Source organism: Xenia sp. Carnegie-2017, unplaced genomic scaffold (genome assembly GCF_021976095.1).
Source record: "Xenia sp. Carnegie-2017 unplaced genomic scaffold, XeniaSp_v1 HiC_scaffold_4, whole genome shotgun sequence".
NCBI classification, from domain to species: Eukaryota; Metazoa; Cnidaria; class Anthozoa; order Malacalcyonacea; family Xeniidae; genus Xenia; species Xenia sp. Carnegie-2017.
This window is the reverse complement of record NW_025813504.1, coordinates 966,045-987,347: the sequence shown is the minus strand read 5'-3', so window position 1 is coordinate 987,347 and position 21,303 is coordinate 966,045. Positions and strand designations below refer to the sequence as shown.

The window sequence follows — 21,303 nt, the reverse complement described above, 5'->3', positions numbered from 1 at the left end:
TGTGATTCGAAGGAAAAACACTTGGAAAACAGTTAAACTATCCAGACGATACAATTTGAAACGATTTATTTTTTATGGACGAAAACTAGAAAAGTGAAAATCAATTTGTAAAAACATCAAGGACGAGAAAGAAATCAAGCTTCGTTTTAGGTTAAATAATGACATATAATAATCCTTTTAATAACCTCGCTTTCTTGGTCTTTACTGAGAAATAAAGGATGCGCTTAGCATAGTATGAAGCATTTTCATATAACTCAATGCTGGTGAGGCACCGCAGTATGGTGGAAAGATTTTCATTTGCAATCAAGACAACAGAACAAACATTGTAAAGACAATTTCCATCAGCCAATGTACTAAAACAAGTTGAGTAGAAAATATTACTATATAGTTATATAGTTGAGGTACATAAATTATTTTTTTAATGTTAGAGAATGATCATGTCCAAAGCAAAGAGCTTCAGCTATACAACAAATTAGCAAGCTTAATGTTATGTATTGAGAAAGAGGCTCATTATTTATTTATCTATAGGGTACAGAGCAGCCAGCTTGGAGAATTAGTTGCAATTTTACGGCAAACTTTATAAATTGAGAAGGATAATTATTATTTATATAACAATAGGGTACAAAGCAAACATCTTAGAGAACGAAATTGCAGTTTTATATAAAATTCTAAGAACTGAGGAGGTGGCTTATTTGTAAAACTATATGGTCAAAGCAACCAAATTTCAGGAATGCAGTTCCAGTGTAATGGCAAGCATTAAAAATTGAGAAGTAGGATAATTATTTATATACATCTTTTGGTACAAAGCAAACATTGTCAGGGACACAGCTGCATTCTTATAGCAAGCTTTAAAGGGGTTATATCACGAATTTTAGCCCCCCTTTTTTATTAGCTAAATTGAAAGACCTTATTTCAGTGATTTTAAATCTGCAATTATAATTGAAATTGGATTGGTGAAAGTGATTTTATGGACGTTCAAAGTCACGATTTTCAGCATTTTTTTTGCGAACTTTTTGATCGGTATGCTAATGAGTTGTGACGTAGATAGTTGAACACATATATCAACATGGCGTATTCTACTAGTAATCTTAATAAGAAACGCGGAGGAAAACGCTGTGTTGCTGGCGGACCTAATCAAATTAGTTGCGCCAATGATTCAAAAACAGAAGGAATGTCGATGCATCTGTTTCCTAATAAAGAAACAGAGCCGCAAAGACATAGAAAATGGGTAAATTTTGTGCGTAGACATAGACCGGGTTTTGAGGCTTCCTCTACCTCGTGTCTGTGTTCTGCGCATTTTGAAGATTCTTGTTTTGACCTTAATTTGAGCGTGCAAGTCAAGCTCAAAAGAAGGTTGAAGAAAGCTATCCCAACCATTGACGTGGCTGGGATTCCTGAACCATTACAGGACGAAATAACCGATCGAAAGCGCAGACAAGTAAGTTTACGCTTGTTTATGTTAATTTTTCTTTTGTCATATGTAAATTCGATATATGTTTTGTAGATTATTCGACATACTCTCCATAAGCCATCGCTGAAGGAAACATGTTCTCTCGATGAGGAAGTACCATCTACTAGTGATGGAGCTGAGCATGTTGAAGTATGCACTGGGGAAGCAAACGATTCGCCATTTGAAGAAGAACTACATGCAGTTGGTGAAGATATTTGTGAATCCCAGTCTCCATGTAAATCGTGCCATCGTCTTAAGAAAAACTTACATCTTTACAAAAGACTTTAAGCTGGTATAAAAGACAAAAGCATCTTTGAAGAAAAGGCCCAGAAGTTGCAAAATGATCTGCATTTTTTCCTTAGTGGAACAGCAAAGACAGCAGTTACAAGACCTAACAGATGATGCAGATCAAATATTAAATAGCTCTGGGAATAAAAGTACTGCAAATGTACTAAATGCAAAGCTCCAATGAAAGGACATCCTCGAGGTCAATGCTTCACTGAAAAAGAATAAATTGAAGTTGGTAGATGATAGGGCAGTGGTCAGACATTGCTTGGAGCCTGTCTGGAATGGAGAAGTAAGGCACCTCCTTCCCACCACCAGCCTGAGAGTTCACCTTAGGCAAGTGATAGTACCCTCTAGCCTCCCTATCTGGGCACTGATATACACACCTTTCCTGATGATTACAGTATTAATATAACATTGAATGGTATGTATACTTGTCAGATTGAAGATGACTATCTCACTCGATTGTGCAACTAATTAATTTTCATGAATAATTTTTTTTATTGTAGTTTAATGCTCAACATGCCCTTTGTGGATGCAGTGCACTCAAGTGTGAAGACCTTATAAGATAAGTTCATGTGGCTTGCTATTTTCCATTTTTACATTTATGCTATGATTTAATTCCATATAATTTTTCTTTTTTTTTCCCAGACTGACATTGAAGAAAAGATTTTCTTTACCGTATAGTGCATCCATGTATCTCCTATTTGGTTTTCATCTAGGCATATTTCCTGACCATTCTAAACTCAGCAAAGAAGGCCAACAGTCTCTACAGTGCACAAGTTAAAAGACCTTTCCATCATCGCCCCTCTGATGGTATGTAACCTTTTGTGTTACCACTTGGATATGCTTTCCGAATAAAGTGGTAAACACAAGCAGGTAAAGGCCGAGTATTCTCCCATCCCATAGACCCACAAAACCATCGCATCAACCATCTGTATGCCACAGCTCTCAAGTACCTGAAGTAAATAAAAAGGTTGGACTAATTATTGTTGATGAAACAATGTTGATGATAACATTCTTTCTCATACAATTTACAATCTTACATATTTAATGATTGTGATGCTTGGCGGCGATAAGCACGTCCATTCCTATCTCTCAATAGTGGCCCAACGTTTTCAAGGACAGCCTCATGAACTAAAGGCCCAAATTTGGCATGCTGTGTTATGCATGATATTTTCTCAATGCTGCCATCGAATGTCATTTTCTGCAAAGCTGGTCCTATTTCCTTACAGCATCTGTACTCTAATGCGCCTTCTAACAAATCGGTATGACAGCATTGACAATTACACCTGAAACGTGGGAGCATTGTGGTTTATAAAGTAACTTTATGTATATTACAAACAGGAGAAAACAACAACTTACCATTCACCGAGTGGAATTACGCCATCACTTCGTTGTTCTAAGGTCGCAGGAGAATTCCATCGGGATCATCTGGAGTATGCACTTCATCACCATCTCCTGCGAGCGGTTCATCGTCATATGCGAAGTCGTTTAAATGCTCGACATAACCCACGGATTCCGAGCTCGAATCAGATACGCATTCAGACATCGAATTCGAATTATCTGAGCACTGATTTGAAGCCATACTTTCCGGACAACTTGTTTTTTAATATTTTATTGAAAATACTGTCATTATTTGTTTTTAAGACAAGAAAAACGACAACAAAATCACCTCCTATAATATAATATTATATTGACGGAAACAGACGTGTTCAACTATCTACGTCACAAGTATCAATATGGCGTCGTAAAAAATTCGCAAAAAGTACCCGACTTTGGAGGCAAAATTAAGGAACTTATATTTATCTGTTTAAGTCCAGCGACATGTCATAGTTCTTCAAATAATCCAAATTTTCAATTAAGCTAATAAAAAAGGGGGGCTAAAATTCGTGATATAACCCCTTTAATAATTGAGGAGGTGGCTTATTTGTACATATATCTAAACGGTAATGTTACAAAATAACCAGCTTTTGGGAATAAAGAACTTTGTCTTTTTATAGCAAGCTTAAGTATTGAGAAAGAGACTTACTATTTATATGATCTATATGGCACAAAGCAACCAGTGTGTTTCGAAAATACAGTTGCAGTGTTATAGCAGGCATTAAAAATTGAGAAGTAGCATTATTTTATACGCATTTATATCAATAGGGTACAAAGCAAACAGCTTCAACAAAAAAGCTGTAGTGTTATAGCAAGGTTTAATAATTAAGGAGATCACTTATTTTCAATGAAAATACGAGGTCATTTTAATGAACTTTGAGTGACTGACCACCATATTAATTCCATTTGATACATACAACATTTAGGGCCATAAGCATAATTGAGTGATTTTTATCATCTATAGCAAGTAACTACGTCAGAATCTTACCTTACTGATGCACAAAGCACTATATGGCATTCTGACTCTGCGGAAAAGGCAATTCTGAAAATTCACAAGATCATACTCGTCGTTGTTATTCCAATTTTGCTTGTTCAAGCTCTTTGCTCTTGCACCAAAAAGCGTTCACAAGTTTCTTCAGCTTAAAAATCTCGATGGAAATACCTTCTTGAATATTCAAACAACTGAAACTTCGACTTAGTATAGCGCAGAATATTAATACTCGCAGTGTAAGAGACCATGGTAGATATAATAATTATCAATCACTGTTATCAATATCTTGCCGTGTGGTTGCCGGCTTAGAATTGCGCCAACGTATCCTCTGCGTGTCCTAAAAGACGACTAAAAGGGGTTGGTGTAAGGAAGGGCATCCTACCGTAAAACTTTTGTTCCAACAAAATTCATGAACTTTGGAAAAGAAGATATGGCCCCCAGTCCCCGGCAGCCCTTCAGTGGGCAGGGGGTGCGAAGAATCTCCGGATCGAATGTTGGTGGAAGTGTCACCCTTCGGATAGGCACAGTGAACGTTGGGACAATGAAGGGAAGGAGTGCAGAAGTGGCGGACATGTTGAAGAGAAGGAAAGTTGATGTGTGTGGGTTTCAGGAGGTAAGGTTTAAAGGTGAAGGTACGAGAGTCATAAAGGGTGAAGATATTGGAGCGAGATTTAAGTGGTTTTGGAAGGGAAACGGAAGTGGCACGAATGGTGTTGGCTTTGCGATAAGAGAGGATTGGGCGAAGTCGGTTGTAGCAGTGAAGAGAGTTTCGGACAGAGTCCTGAGAGTTGATGTAGTTATTGAGGCCGAAGTTGTGAGTTTCGTTGTGGTGTATGCTCCGCAGGTTGGACGAAGTGCGGAGGAGAAGGAAAAGTTCTACGACAGCGTGTATGCAGTGAGCAGACATTAGAGGGTGATGCTTGGTGATTGGAACGGTCATGTGGGAAGCGTAAGAATTGGATACTGTGCGCATGGAGGTTTTGGAGTTGGTGATATGAATTCTGAAGGCGAGGCGATATTGGAGTTAGCAGCGAGTTGTGGGATGGTGGTAGTGAATACGTGGTTTATAAAGGAAAAGCAAGCTGTGACGTATGAATCTGGTGACAGTAGGACGGTGGTGGATTATATACTGGTGAATGAAGAGAGGAAAATGTGAAGGATACAAAAGTGATTGCAGGAGAAGAATGTGATCCAGCACAAGCTGCTGGTCATGGACTGGAGAATCAGGAGGTGAAGAGGAGAAAGGTTGAGTTAAAGGCAGGCTTAAGCTGATTACGATCAAATGAAGGAAAGCAGTGTTTTCGTGACGAAATTACGACATTGAATGAGGGTGAGACGGTGGAGGAGCGATGGACGTGCTGGAGAAGGGTGTTTTAAAGGCAGCGGAGAAGGTATGTTGTAGAAGTAAAGGCGGTGTAGTAGAAGAACAGGCATGGTGGGATCAACGAGTCAGCGAAGTGATTGGCGAAGAAGTTGGCATTTAAAAGGTGGAGAAAGTCGCGGACTGAAGCAGATGGATCGATTACATCCGATTCAAGAAAAAGGCGCGAAAGGAGGTGGCTAAAGCGAAAAATCAGGAAGAATGCGGATGAAAAGCGTTGTTTAGAACTGCTAGAAGAAGAAGGAGAGGAACGATAGGTGCTCCGGCGTGCAGAACCGATGGGGAGTTGAAGGTGTTGGAAGACAGGTTAGAAGTGTGGAGGGTACTGTGATCGTTTGATGAATGTAGAGAATGAGGTGGAATGGAGAAGTTGAAGCGGATGAAGTTTTGGGCCGTGAAATAGTGACTGTTGATGAGGTGGTGGCGGCTCTGCGCAAGATGAAGAAAGGAAAGGCGACGGGACCGAGTGAAGTGGTGCGAAATGTTGGACAATGTTATGTAAAGAGTTTTGAAAGGGCTCAAAGATGCCGAGAACATTGAAAGGCTGTACAAAGGAAAAGGAGCAGCGACGGTATGTGGGAATTACAGGACTATTAAGCTGATGGAGCATGCGTTGAAGATAGTAGAGAGAGTGTTTGAAAGAAGGTTGAGGGAAGTTGTTCGGATGGGGGAAGAGCAGTATGGATTCATACCGGGGAGAGGAACGACGGATGCGTGTTTTGTGTTGAGGCAGCTGCAGGAGAAATTTTTGTAGAAGGACAGAGAATTGTATATTGTGTTTGTAGATTTGGAGAAGGCGTTTGATAGAGTTCCGAGAAAGGAGATCGAATATGCGCTGCGTAAGAAAGGTGTGACAGAGAATATGGTTCGGGCAGTTATGGAGACTTATGAAGTTGTAGAGGCGGTGGTTACGGAGGAAGGTGTTAGATCTGGTGTTTTTGAGGTAAAAGTTGGTGTTCATCAAGGTTCAGTCTTGTCGCCGTTACTGTTTGCTTGTGTGATGGATGTACTGACAGAGGAAGTGAGAAGAAAAGAAGGATGCTGGTGTTTGTTGTATGCAGATGACATTGTCTTGGTGGCGGAGTCGAAGCAGAAAGTCATGGAATGGTACCGAGAATGGAAAACGGCAATAGAAGTCAAGGGACTGAAAGAGAATGAGGCAAAGACGAAGGGCATGAGACGCTCGAGGCAGATGGAGGTGAAGGACAGTGATAAATGGCCATGTGGTGTGTGTGGGAAAAGAGTTGGAGTGAATTGGATAATGTGTGGGAAATGCAGTAAGTGGGTTCATGGAAGATGTTCAGGTGTCCGTGGTGCATTGACAAGAGTAACTGATTTTGAGTGCGGGACGTGTCGAAGTGGTGGGCGAGTCGCGATTGAACGGTTTGAACTGGGTGACGTGAGTTTGGAAGGTGTATCGGAGTTTAAATATCTGGGTGATGTGTTAAATGATGGTGGAGGTGCGAGCAAGCGGTGAGGAACAGAGTTCAAGCAGCGTGGTGGAGTTTAGAGAGTTGTCGGGAATGTTGTGCGGAAAGTCGACTTCGTTGAAGCAGAAGGAGAATTGTATAAGGCATGTGTTAGAAGTGTTTTGGATATGGAGCAGAGTGTTGGGCGCCGAAAGCAGAGGACCTGAGAAGATTGGCGTCGACGGAAAGGAGAATGCTTAGGATGATGTGTGGTGTAACGTTGATGGATAGGATTCGAAGTGAAGAGATTAGAGAAAGAGTTGGTGTTGAGTGTATCGAGAATTGGGTAAGGCGCCAGCGTTTGAGGTGGTTTGGGCATGTGGAAAGGAGGGAAGAAAGTGCTGAAATTCGTAGAACGTTGCATATGAATGTTGATGGAGTCCGCAAACGAGGTAGACCGAGAAAGAGATGGATGGATGCTGTGAACAGTGATATGAAGGCGATTGGTATAACGAGAGATATGGCGAGAGATAGAGACGTGTGGCGTGGAAAAATCCATGGACCGGTAAACCCCCCTGGCGGGGATTAATACTGGCCGGTATATAAATGTTGTTTGTTGTGTTGTTTGTTGTGTTGTTTGTTGTTATCAATATCGTTGATTTTGGCAAGTTGTTTTCCCATCTGCAACGATGTCACAGTCATTGCGCAACAAAATTATGGCTATGGTGTCGATCCAGATCTCATGGTGTCGCTCACACAAAATGCTTGCGCTGTGATTGGCTTGACACTTGACACCCTTCCACGATTTCAAAAGATAGCAAATTGCGCAACATTCCAACCACCGCCCATTCAGATATTATTTGTGACAAAATTTGTACAAAAACTAACAAGGAAAACCAAGGCGTGGGGACTAAGCTTAGCTGGTCTGGCAGGGCCTGGCCGCTATGCCACACAATAAATCTTATCCAACAGAAAAAAATATGGAAAAACAAACACAAAAAAGAAATTGTGGTACAGTTTGAAGTGCAACATGAATTCAAAACAATTTATTAAAATTGAGCACGGAAAAGGCAGATATTCTTGTATAGAAGACCAAGACAAAGCAAGCAGTTGACACGGTGACACGTTAGCTCACAGAGCTGAGCTTATAGATGACTTTGATACTCAGACTAAAGCCTCATTTCCACCTATCGCATGAATCAACTCGCAGCTCGCTGCGATAACTCGCAAACTCGCGACTAGTATTTTTTATGACCTCGCAGATAGTTCAGATTTTTCAACTATTTTTTTCTCGCAGCTATTTGAAATAAAAATTCACCAATGAAAGAAAGGCTACTGATCCCGTGGCATCGTTTTTTAGCATTATGTTATTTTCCCCATTTTTTTCAAAAAACAAACTACAAAATGTCGGATAGACAAGAACGAAACGAAAGATGGAGCGATAAAAAGATCGAACTTTTAATCGAAACTGTAAGAAAATGCATGGCAATGTGTGGCAAACGAAGTTGAACTACCAGGTCAGTCCGAAAACTCTGAAAAATGCTAAATAACAGTATAATTTTTAATTATTTTTCTATTTTGTCTTCAAAGTTTCATCATGTCGAGCGAAAGGGAAAGGATTAAGAGATACTTTTTCAGAAAATGTAAGAAATCAGAATTTATCTTCTGGTTCTGGAACAGGAAAAGAAATAAGATGGAAATGGTTTAGAAGCATGGATTTCATCAGGGAAACCATATTGCACAGAGCCACTTCAAGCAACCTCAGTTGCAACCAAAGCAGTGAAAAACTTCATGAAATTGATGAGGAAGATATTGTTACGAGTGATTCAAATGAAATTGAGCAACACAGCATTGGAGCACTAACATCAACTCCAACTACAGAGAAAAACAAGAGAGGGTTGGAGTTAAGTCCAGTTGGAAGAAAAAAATTAAAGCACTCCCCCATAAAAAGAAAAACTTCTGAGGATCGAAAAATTGACCTAGAAATATTAAAAATTTTGAAAGCAGATGAAAAGAATGGCAATGCCAGTGGAAACCAAGGCAATTCAGTAGAGGATGATGGTATGGCATATGGTAAATATGTTGGAGTCACATTAAGCAAGTTTGATAATTATCACAAATCATTAGCCAAAATGAAGATAGCACAAGTTTTGTTTGAGGTGGAATCCAGTTTGATAAATTTTTCACAAGTCCTTGACCAAAAAGACAAAGAATAAATCAACTATATCATAAACTGTCTTAAAACATTGTTATAAAGTTGAATTTCTTTGTAAATGATTATGTAATTGTAAAGGAGAGCTGTTTTACTGTTTGCACATGTTATATTCTATATATTTGCTTTCAGCTTTGGTTTTAAGAAACAAGACAGGATTTTTTCCCAAACTATATTAACATAAGCTACATCTAATTTAATAAAATTTACTTAAAATGTCATTTGCTTTAGAGAAAAAAACTGAGTTTACATTAGCAATAGTTAAACTTGTAAGAATGAAAAATACCCATGCAAAGAGGAAAAGAAAGTTGAAAGAATAAATCAAAGTCATTCAAGGTTCCCATTAAAAGATATATGATTTTGCCGCCATGGAACTTCACCCTCTGGTTTTATGAAATACTCTTTAAATTGATCTCGTACTTCTGAGGCATCTTTCTTATAAAAATTTCAGCCTTGTCTCCCAATTGACTTTAAGCCTTGTGCATTCTCCACAGAGGCTCTCCATGAGCCCAATAAAATTTTTCCATTTCTAAAATAAAGGGATAAAAATAATAATTCTCTTGCAAATGAAATCTCTTCTCAAATCTGTCTAAGAAGTCAAGAATATTTCACATCAGTTTGAGTTCATCAAAATTGTTTCATTACAATTTTTGAAATATGGTATTCTTGAAAAAAATTAAGAAATCTAATCATACCTGTCCTCACTGTCCACAAAACCATGGGGTAAATACTGTCTAGAACATGCTGGTTGTTTTGCCTCCGTCTTTATCAGGAAATTATGAAGTGCAACTACAGCGATGGTAATCCTCTCAACTTTCATAGGTTTGCCAATAATTTCTCTTCTCAATATTCGAAATCTTGAGGCAGCAATGCCAAATGCATTTTCAACAACACTTCTGGCCCTGGAAATGCGATAGTTGAAAATTTGCTCATGTTGTGGTAGAAATTTGCCAGGGTAGGGACGTATCAGATTTTTCATCAATGGAAATGCTTCATCACCAACAAAGACAAAAGGAAAAGTACTCATTCTATTACTTATGCAGCATGGTTCAGGAAGTTGAAGAGAATTTGACAGCAACCCAATACCTAATTTAGAATTCTGAAACACACCTCCATCACTATGACGACCATTATCGCCAATGTCAACTAATATGAATGAATAGTCTGCTGCAGCAATAGCCATGAGAACAATGCTATGCCAGTATTTATAATTATAGTACAAACTCCCTGATCCTGCTGGTGCTTGTATTTTTATGTGCTTGCCATCAATGGCCCCACAACAATTAGGGAAGTTCCAGATTCTTTTGAATTCATCAGCTATTTTTAACCTCTCATACGGTGAACTGGGAGCTTTCAAATATCCTTTTGACAAAAGAGCATTCCAAATTGCCAAACAGGTATTCGAAATAATTCTGTGTACAGTTGTCACTCCTATTCTATAACTGAAAGACAAACTTCGTGGACTGTCTCCTGATGCTAAATAGCGAAGTGTCAACGCTAATCGTTCTTTTGAACTAATGACATCACGACTTTTATGGCTCTTTTGAATAAGGGAGCCTACAAGGCCATGTAAGTAATCGAATTGATCAGGTGACATCCTAAAATAGTGGAAATAACCTTCGTGGTCTCCATCTCGTAATTCCTTCACTGAAGTGAAAAATTCGCTATGTTGAGATCTCTTTTGGAATATTGGCCTGATCCAAAAACGTTTGCGGTATTTTTCACGCTGTCCTCTTCGACTTCGCAAATAGAGTAAAAGAACTATTTGCTTTCTAGTCAAAGGACTCATTCTTCACTCCTTAAGCATCCGCCATATTTTTTTCTTAGCTCGCTGAAAAACAGTTATCAAACAACGAGTACTCGAAACAGACATGAACAATTGCGAGTTCTCGCAGCGAGCTGCGAGTTGATTCGTGCGATAGGTGGAAATGAGGCTTAAGCTTGTTTACAGTTTGCTGGCAGACAGATTTTTCCCAAGGGAGGTTAACAATTGTTTCCTGTGTTGTCTAAAAGCACTCGATTAAACTTGCCTCTTAGCAACACGTAAACAAATCACATCATCTATAAAATAATGTTGGTATCATTTACACACAGATATATCTATCTTTATGACCCTGATTTGTTAGAAATTTATTTTTAATGGCCAGTAAAAAAGGATGTTCTTCTACTGCACTTTGATTGTTATACTAAAACATGTTTAATCTTGTGACCCTTGTCTATTTCAAATTTTCACCCTATTGCTAGGGTTGGTTAAAATAAAACAAATTTTGTACTTATTTAACCAAATCTCTTTTAGTGACGAAAAATTAAGTTTAGGATGCAAAAACACGTATCATGCACTATTTTTACGATGTTTTTGTAATAGGTAAGAAAGTTGCTTAAATATGCACAAAATTTTTCTTTTTTTACCACACTCCGTTTTAGCGACGAAAAATTGAGTTTAGGATGCAAAAATATGTTTTATGTACTAAGTCTACGAAATTTTTGCGATTAAAAAGAGAGTTGGTTAAATAGGAAAAAATTTGTCGTTTTTTAACAAACCTCCTTTTAGTAAAGAAAAACTGAGTTAAAATGCATAAACATATATCATGCACTATTTTTGCCATGTTTATGTAATTAAAAAGAGAGCTGGTTAAATATGTACAAAATTTCTCGTTTTTTAACCAACCCCCTTTTAGTGAAGAAAAACTGTGTTTAAGATGAAAAAACATGTATTATGTACTATTTCTATGATATATTTGCGATTGAAACGATTGCTGGTTAAATATGTACAAAATTTGCTTTATTTTAATTAACTCCGTTTTAGTGAAGAAGAACTGAGTTTAAGATGTAAAAACATGTATCGTGCACTATTTTTGCGATATTTTTGTAGCTAATTGAAACGCAAAACAATCTTCAAATTCGAAGGACGATTCCTTCACTTTCTTTCCTTGATCTATGTCTACTTTTAAAGCCATTTTCGTTTTAGTAAGACAAAAATTACCAAATAACTTTAACTCAATAAAATTGTAACGTGTTCTCCTTTTTTATATTTGCAAAAGAAACAAGAAAACGGATCTAATATTGCTTTAAGAATAGAAAACAATTGACAATTTTAATTAAGTTTTATCGTGTTTCAATTAATCATGTCATCCAGTAGCAAACTTTCGCTCATTTTATGTCGTTTCCAGTTTACACGCGCGCGCCCTGTTTACTTCCTAGGACTGGAAACTAATTGACACGGGTAAGAGCTCCGTTTACTTCCGGGACCATACCTGCACCTTAACTACTTTAACATCGCTTATTTTGTTTTTTCGTATCTAGAACATACAATTGTCAAATTTTATCAAACTTTCTTAAGTGATTGTTTTTTATAATGTATAAAAAATGTGACTGATCATAAACTATTACTGTGCTCGTATGAAAAATATTCAAGTACTTAAATTTATATTAGGGGAAAGCAAATAAAAATATGATTTGCTTTACATAAGCCAGAGTATTTTTTCAGTTATTTGGGACTAAAGAAACCCTTCATTTTGGGCAGGCGTCAATGATAATGACAGTTGAATACTTTGCGACACAAATTGTAACGTGACGTAACAATTTATTGCAAAAATATTTATCATTCGGAAAATCTACTATAGTGTTTTCATCAGTCGCCAATTTGCTTTGAAAATTACATATAGTGAAATAAAATTTCTGCTAATTTCATGTACTGTTAAGCATCGATACTTTGATGTACTCCCCAAACTTGGGCTATTTGACGTCACATGCAAACGCTCCATAGAATTAACAAGCCTAGATTGTGTTATCAATTTCGTTAAATTTTGCTAAAATGTCAAAATATGCTCAAAATGTTCCCAAAAGTTTAAAAAGTTGCTCGCAATAAATTTTCTATTGTATTCTTGTTAGTATAAACAACTATGAAATTTCTTTAAAAATACGCCCGCTGATTGATCGAATGCTTGAAAAAAGTGCTTCTAAGGATTGTTGCACGTGACGTCAAAGCGGTCATAATGGGGGCATTGAAGTAAATACATGCAACGCTACCTAAAATAATTGGAGCCGTGGTTTTACCCCAGACACGCGTGTGTAATGTTTCGAGATTCTCACGGAGTGAAAATTGATTAGTTGAACAAGAAACTTGAAGAGAAAATCAAAAATAAAATCGAAAAAGACATTTTTTTGTTTGTCGTTGCATGTTTGTGTTGACGTTTGATCAATTTGACAAACAAATTCAGTTGCTTCCTTCTTTGCACTTATAATAACGTTCGTAATAATGTTGTTGTTTAAGCTCTATTGAAATAAACAAGATGAGTATTTTTAATGGTCATTTAATGTAAATAGATTATTGATCTGTTGAATTTCGTCTGTTTACAACTTCGTTTTTGATACAGAAACAGTAAAAAAATACGTAAACATGCTTGGAAAACAAACAATATCTACATAAAACATGTTTTTTGAAGCTACATATATTTATTAAATCGACGTTTGGCAGCCCGTGTAAAGAAAAATACATCAAAGATAACTAATCTTATATATAAATACCCCCCAAACAACTTCTCCTTTCTTGAAAAAAGACGTGCAATGAATAGTTTACCGTCTTTTCAACAACTTTTTGGTTGTCAATGCTTTTAATGCTCATAAAGAAGACGTTGATTGACTCTTGCCTAAATTCAACTATCTAACGAAATCTTGTCAAGTCTATCGCTTGTGTTGAGTCAAGAGAAATAAAGAAGAAAGCAATAGATCTTACCTGTCAATATGACCAAAAATATCTTTTTCGTGTTTTTTTTTTTTTGAAATAAAGGCCGATTTCTTGTTAATTTTCTCTTCGAGAAAAGCAACACTTCAATGTTTATCCTGTAATTGTCACCATGATTTTCACCACGTAATTCTGGAGTGAAATCCCGCGTGTCTGGGGTAAAATCATGTCTTTAAATAACTATTAGGGTCTCGTATTGCAGGCAGCGTTCCATTTATTTTAGTTCACTGTGTTAGGGAGAGAACATCAAAGTGCCGATGCTCAAAATTAACATAAGTTCTTTTCATTATAAGCGATTTTTCCAAAACATAGCGACTAATGAAAACACTCTATAGCTTTATAATGCACGGAATCTTTTCTAGAAAATCTAGCAGACTGCATGGTTTGCTCAGGAAATTTGAATGGTGAAAAAATAAACAAAACGTCATTTAAATGATGAATTTAATGACGAACATTTCTTTTCAATATATTTTTGAAAAGCCTATTTTCTAAAGAAAATACAAACAAAGAATATAACTTTTCATTCCAATATTTTTTTCCTGTGAAACAAAGTACCCGTTTTTTTCATTTTCAGAAGCTTGTGCTTTTATGCGAGGCCATGGAGTTCCAATTAATAGAATTATTTCTGATAAAAAAGCAATAATTTTGATTTGTTTAACGTTATAATTGGATAATCTATCGTTTTTGATCGTGGAGCTTACATGAAAAGAGACTTTAAAATAAACAAAAGAGAAATTATTAAAATTCTGGTTGGGCAAGAAGCACCTGTCAATACTCAAAGCCAAAGTGCAGGAGGAGGTGGAGGTTCTTTTGTTGTTAGGAGCAACAATGTACCACTACTGGTTGCTGGAGGTGGTGGCGGTATAGAAAAACTGAACAAACATTTAGATAACTGTGATGCGAGCACTAAAACATCTGGAAAAAATAATAAATGTGTCACACCTTGCAAAAATTGGGCTGGAGGAGTAAATGGGCAAGGAGCAAAGCAAGCTGATTCAGGAAATTCAGGTTGTAGCAGATTTTGAGTTTACGGTATTTAGGCTCACATTTTTAATAATTTGAATTCATTACGAGAAAAACTTTGTTGTTAAGGGATACTGATTTAATATTTATGAGCTCTAACCATTACACCAAGATTTACATGTTTGTAAACGTAGATCGTCCAGGTTGCTATAGTCCTGAGAAGGACTGTTTTTGTTGTTGTTGACTGAAATTTCGACAACCTTAGCGGTAGTCTTCTTCAGAGTCAAATGAGGAGTAAACGTCAGGTTAGCCGTATTTCTTATCTGGTTCTTACGTCATTGTATTGTGTCTACAGGAAATGTGTGGGTGTCAAATGTGTATTGTCATTGTGAATTAGTGCGCCTACTCAAATTTACACGGCCTGATATCTTGCAAGGCCAAAAATGCAAGGCCATTAAGGCATTCACGATTTCTAATTGATTTCGACTTCTACCACTTATATGCGAAATCGGATTGGAGTATATACTAGAGATCAAGTGCGTCAGAGACAAACAAGTCATTTGCATGCTGAAATTGAGACAAAAACTTGAGTTGAAAGTAGATGCCTTTTAAAAACGCAGTCTCGGTCAAAATAAATAAAATTACATCAATTGCCTTTGGAACGCTTGCCTTGCTTTAGTGCAACGAATCGGTCTTTGACAACAGTGTCTGTTCGCCTTTTCCTCTGATTGTTGAGGAAGACGTTACAAATAATTCTTATTTCCCGGTTATTGGCGATATCTTCGTGCTGTTCGCAGACGAACCCTTCGTTACACAAAACGGTTTTCAAAAGATCCTCCGCAACAAATCGCGATGGCAAGCTAAAGTCTTGAATAATGTTTGCTGCTGCATTCAGTACAGCAAATCCATGAGCAACAAAATTACCCAACGCAGCAGATGGTTCCTTCAATCCGCCACGAGAAAGTAACTGCACATATGGCGAAACACCATTATTGGTTAGTAGTTGCTCACAGCAACTATTGCAAAGCTTAATCAGCTTTTTTGCAATGTACCCAGCAACGTTATCAGAAATTTCCTTAGAAGCATCCGTCAAACATATTCTTATAGACTCAGATATGATTGGCTGCATGGAGTCTCTAAATTCTGCTACTTTTTCCGGTGATTTTTGATCGGTGACTTTGACCCCATCATCAATGTCCAGTCCTCCCTTCACAAGGCTTTTTATTTTTAGAATCTTTTCTGAGAATACCACATCTTTTAAGCCGACCAAAAAACGATCACCACTCATTTGGTGGTACTGACCATACCGTTTTTCCAATGGATCACTCTGGAAGCGCGAAGTCAGCACGTATGAATAAACCTCACTTAAAAGTTCTTCAATTAAAGCAGCATGGCAGCGAAGGTTGCATCGAAGCGCATGACTAGTTTGAGCAGTAAGATTGAATTTGTCGCAATTCGGCAATTTAAGGTTATCCCACTGTCTACAAAGGCTCTCAAGAATTCGGGTTTTTTGTCATTGAGAGCTGCAGCATTCCCAAGGCGATTAGAGGTGTTAAATCGGGATTTTGAATTTGAAATTGTCCACCAAATATCAACAAGGTGCAGGAAACTTGCAATGTCGTCGGCTTTGTCAGGAAAATAATGTCTTATGCCGGTAGCAGTTGAACGTGAAAAAATGGCTAAAGCTAGGGGTACATTCTGTTTACAATTTCCCGGCTGTAAAACCTTCGCACTAAGTTCAGGCGCTGCCCTTAATTTGCCTCAAGTTTATGATCTTTCTCGTACACCTCATGAAGTAACCGCCACGAAATAGGGTCATAAAACATAGTAAAAATTAGGAAAAAGAAACCTTTTGCGATTCAGCTAATTATTTCTGATGTTCTTCACCAGGTGAACAGAGTCGAAAAACAGATAGGTCTTCTGACTATTCAGTGTGATATACAGATCATCAACACAGGCGCCACACGCAGAGCGCAATTCCTTGTATGAATTGACGTTCGAAGAATGATCATCCGATACAATTCCTCTGACACGGAATCCATTTTCTTGACGTAGTTTCAAACAGGCTAAAAGCTCGTCTTTTAACCATTTCCCAGTTATTTGTTTCTTGGGAAGGGCTTTCACCACATATGGAATGTTACTTTTAACCCAACGATCATGAAACATACCACACCTTTATACCGCTCACCTTGTTCATCTGCGGCATATGATTCACCAGTAATGTACTCCTCGCACTTCTGAAGAAACATGTCATCCACTATCAGAATCACATCATCAGAAATACTGCCGTTGTCTTTAAGAAGGTTCGCAGCTTTCAATGCATCGATCTTCCCAGCTGTTATTCGCCGGAGGAGAGACACAGATGGCAATTTAAACTCTTCTTGCAGCAGTTTCTAAGTCTGTAGAGATGTATAACGTAACAAGAGGGCATACCGAATTATATTTGCTGAATACACAGGGCTCTTCTAATATTTCAACTTCCTTAACTCTTCCAAAACACCGCTAGAGGATAAGCTCTTTTGTTCAACATAGGCAGGAAAATTGTGGAGCATACTTTTACTCGTCAATTTACACTGACCTCTACGAAACCACTCGGGTAAAGGAAGCGGGGCACCTCGGTGGTAAAGGCATACGCGCAGATCAACATCCACTCGGATGCAAACTGTAACTTCAGGATCAGATTGTTCATTCTTTTCCTTTTTGAAAAAAATGGCATGGTCGTCATGGCGAGAAAACGAAAACTGGTGACCAAGTTCGTGGAGCAGTGAGTCGTTAATGTCACCAAAATCTTTCATTATATCAAAGTGCTTGAACTTGTCAAACTCATCTTCCTGAAAAACGTGTTGAGTCGGAGGTTTTCGAAGCTTTGGGATTGAAGGTTGCAGTGAAGGATGATCTTTCAGGCTCTCTGGATGGATGGTTGGAATTGGCTTCATTGACTTGATGAGGCGAGGATACTTGGTATTTTGCTGGATATACTTGTCCTCGAAGTGATGTTCGCATATAAACACGGATTTTAGTTCAGCGGTGTCATGAGCTACTCTGTTCAAGAACAAGCGCCATATCGGTTGCAGCTCCTCGTCTTTTGTAAACTCGAATACAGTCCCAATAGCATGTCCTTTGTATTTGGTGTAACACCCAGCAACGCTACATTTGTTTGGCATTCTGCACTGCAACTGACGAACAACTCAATCAAGATCTTATCACAAACACTCAACTAACCAAGAGAAATTCACTTTTTCAAATAAACAACTTCCTCAATAACAATCAATTCAGAAGAAAACAGGAAACGATTCATGAAAAACTTCCTGCCTGTCATGCTCTATTTTTAGATTTGAGGAGAAAACTTGATGACTCATTGAAAATTCAATGGCCTTGCATTTTTTTGCCTTGCTATGGCAAGATATCAGGCCGTGTAAATTTGAGTAGGCCATGGTGCGAAGTGAAATGTTTTTAGTTTTGATGTGTCGTTTATGTGTGATCTTTTTAGTTGTAATGTTTGGGTGTCAATTGTGTATTTTCATTGTGAATTAGTGTGAAGTGTAATGTTTTTAGTTAATCGTTTGTTTGAATTGTGAATAAGTCGTTTGTAAGGTGACGGTAATTGCTGTGATCTGTTCAGGGGGGTTTGTTCCAAGTTGGTATACCAACTTTCTAATGTAAGTCGTTGTCTATAGTCAGTACTGTAAGTAATGCATTTTGCCAAGTCCCAGTCAATGTTGTGCTTTGTGATTCGGTGATGTTCGGCAATGTGATTAGTATTTGTCGTAACGTTGTGATTGGTTTATGTGCGACACGTATGTTTTATGGTCGTAAGATACGCGAGATAGTCTCAGACGTACCTTTGATGTAAGGTATCGTTGCTGTTGTCACTGAGTTATTCGTTTCGTTGGGCTCGCTGGGTTTGTAAGTGTTGCGTTTGATAAAGTCAGAGTTATAGTTTTTGACAAAAACAACGCACATAAACCAATCACAACGTGTCGCACATAAACCAATCACAACGTTACGACAAGTACTAACGAACATAAAGGACAAAGAACTACCCAACGAACGACAAAGTGCAGTTTACCAAATAAACTGCTCCGATCATTTGACTCTGAAGATGACTACCGCTAAGTTTGTCAAAACGTCACTCAACAACAACAAAAACAGTCCTTCTCATGACTATACCAACCTGGACGATATGCATTTACAAACATGTAACGATACTCCCGGGTTCAAACCATTTACTTTACACCAAGATTTATTATTATCGATAACAAACCTTTCCCATATAAATCATTCTAACCCTGTGATGCATTTTTTGTTTGCAATCAAATCAGAAGTAAAACAGTATAAAATTTATAAATAATTTTCGTGATGTTTATTAGGTGGTGGTGGAGGGGGATTTTACAGCAATGGAAGAAGTAGTAAACAGTTTGGTGGTAAGTATGGAAATGGAGGAGAAGGAGGTTTTGCTTTTATAATTGGACGAGCAGGAGGACGTGCCAGAACTAACAATGCCGTTGGTGGATTCGGAGGTGGTGGTGGAGCATATGGTAATGGTGGAGGAGCAGGTGGAGGAGGTGGTTACTCAGGTGGAGCATCGGGAGAAAATGTGTCCGGATCTTGTGGTGGTGGAGGTGGATCTTATAATGCAGGAAAAAATCAAGTGAACAAGTCAGCATTTAATGACAAAGGAGACGGATATGTCATTATCACTCGAAAGAGATAGATTAAATCATCTTAAAGTTTGTGTTTCTTGGAAAAACCTTTTAGTATCTCGTTGTATAGTTTAGAACTGTTCAAAACAACATTTTTCAAAATAATTGTTTGCCTATCTGTTAAGACACAAATTGTGGTAGTCAACGTGAATCAGCACAATATTTACCTATATCTATAAATACGAGTAAAATTTTACGTATTGACAACATTGTTGTCAAACTACATTTTTTATGTAATAAGACTTCATAGTTGCATCAGGGGTATTTTTTTCAGGGGCATTTTTTTCATAGTTGCATCAGGGGCATTTTTTTTCTTCAGTGCCATAGCCTAAATTTTGATTGTGATCCTACTCTTTGAATAAATATTTTCAAACCATAGCTGGTTATAAAAATCAAGCCTGTTTTTCTGTCTATATTTTGGATAATGTCAATTAGGAAATTTATGATATTCTCTGAGTCATTCAGTTTTTGAAAAACACAATTGCGTAAGAACTTTTAAGAAAACATAGGTACGAGTGCGTACATCTGGATAGCCCTGCCCTTATTTCACTTTAAATGGTATGTTTCATACCTTATAATTTGATAACATAAGAAGTGAACTTCAAAATGCTCTTTATCGCTCTGCATCTACCCAATTTATTCCTATTTAAATCATAATTTATTTATACTGAAAATATAAACAAATGTTCAACTATTTTGAATATTTTTCTATTACAACATGGTGTATGTACAGTTGACAAAATGATACAGGTACTGTATTAAGCAGTCCCTTTGCGTTAAGCCATCACCTGCTATTGCCTCAGAAATTTCATAATACATTTATCGCAAGAGAAACCTTTATATATTGAAGGGTTAAATTAAATACAGCACGTTCATGCACTTAGTCTGAGTTAGGTTAGTTGTAAAAAAAAGTAGTTAGTGCTAGCTGTAGTTAAAAGATAGTTGAAGTTAGCTAGTTAGCATCGCTAACTTTACGAAGCACAGTTAAATATGGCGGCGTTGCTTACGAAATATATTAATGGACAAGATGTTGTTGATTAACAAGGTTTTTCATATGGTTATTTTCCATCTTCCGTGACAAAGGCTTTTTACAATAAGAGCTTTGAGGGCGGTATACATTTTTCGTTGCTGTATACATCACAAGTACTTGTTAAGCTCATAATTTCATTGCTAACTTGTTAGGAATTGAATTATTATGAGCTCTCACCATATATATATCTTATATATCTTTTTGTTTTCTCACAACATTCCGCATCTTCCAAAATCTTCTGCGTATGAGGTGACTGACATTCCAAAATAACATTTTTTTTTATATAAATTCATAGTACCCCGACATCAAGTTACTAGCCTGAAAAATGGCGGATTTAACGATTGCGTAAAGAAAATATGCCAAGCATTACACCCGCTAGTTACCCTTCTTTGTATTTCTTTTATATCCAGGGATGCCGGAACTGGGGGGGAAAAGGGGGCAACGCCCCCCCTTGCCATTTCTGGAGATGGGCAGGGGGGGCAAAAGTGCCCTACAGGTTGAAAATTTATTGTTTTTAATCCAAGATAAAGACTACTTAACCGTTGTGGGATATTGCATTCTTTTGATCTTAGCATTAAAATTGTTGTAACTATGTTAGTTTCACTTTAACATTTCTTTGTTTTAAGTAGGTTTTGTAAGTTCTTTGTTTGTTTAGTTAATTCTTCTTTTTTGTTGCAACGCGTGAGAACTTGAAACCCAATGAAACAGTGAGTACTGCTAATGACGTAAAGGAAAGCTCGAATTATGTAATT

General features: G+C 37.5%; 3 protein-coding genes and 1 long non-coding RNA gene across 4 annotated transcripts; 3 read left to right on the top strand and 1 right to left on the bottom strand.

Moving 5' to 3' along the window:
* The first annotated feature begins 1,410 nt into the window (after positions 1 to 1,410).
* On the top strand, positions 1,411 to 1,897 carry LOC124455570. Its single transcript, XR_006951907.1, has 3 exons — positions 1,411 to 1,438; positions 1,505 to 1,742; positions 1,813 to 1,897. It is a non-coding gene; the product is annotated as an uncharacterized LOC124455570 (long non-coding RNA).
* A 2,642-nt stretch (positions 1,898 to 4,539) lies between these two features.
* Positions 4,540 to 5,019, top strand: LOC124455821. The gene has a single exon (XM_047006440.1). The coding sequence runs from the start codon at positions 4,540 to 4,542 to the stop codon at positions 5,017 to 5,019; it is 480 nt and encodes a 159-aa protein (XP_046862396.1).
* Positions 5,020 to 9,954: 4,935 nt separating this feature from the next.
* Positions 9,955 to 10,708, bottom strand: LOC124455820 (protein ANTAGONIST OF LIKE HETEROCHROMATIN PROTEIN 1-like). Its single transcript, XM_047006439.1, has 2 exons — positions 10,222 to 10,708; positions 9,955 to 10,013 (listed from the first exon to the last, which is right to left on the bottom strand). Exons 1-2 carry the CDS (start codon positions 10,706 to 10,708, stop codon positions 9,955 to 9,957), a joined length of 546 nt encoding a protein of 181 aa, XP_046862395.1.
* Positions 10,709 to 18,250: 7,542 nt separating this feature from the next.
* On the top strand, positions 18,251 to 19,532 carry LOC124455819 (glycine-rich cell wall structural protein 1.0-like). Its single transcript, XM_047006437.1, has 2 exons — positions 18,251 to 18,260; positions 19,189 to 19,532. Exons 1-2 carry the CDS (start codon positions 18,251 to 18,253, stop codon positions 19,530 to 19,532), a joined length of 354 nt encoding a protein of 117 aa, XP_046862393.1.
* Positions 19,533 to 21,303: the final 1,771 nt, after the last annotated feature.

Coding starts and splice junctions, on each gene's coding strand:
- LOC124455821 (XM_047006440.1), top strand. CDS start 4,540: ATGGCCCCCAGTCCCCGGCAGCCCTTCAGTGGGCAGGGGGTGCGAAGA.
- LOC124455820 (XM_047006439.1), bottom strand. CDS start 10,708: ATGTCACCTGATCAATTCGATTACTTACATGGCCTTGTAGGCTCCCTT. Junction 10,014..10,221: donor TGGTCGTCATAGTGATGGAG/GTGTGTTTCAGA, acceptor TCGCATTTCCAG/GGCCAGAAGTGTTGTTGAAA.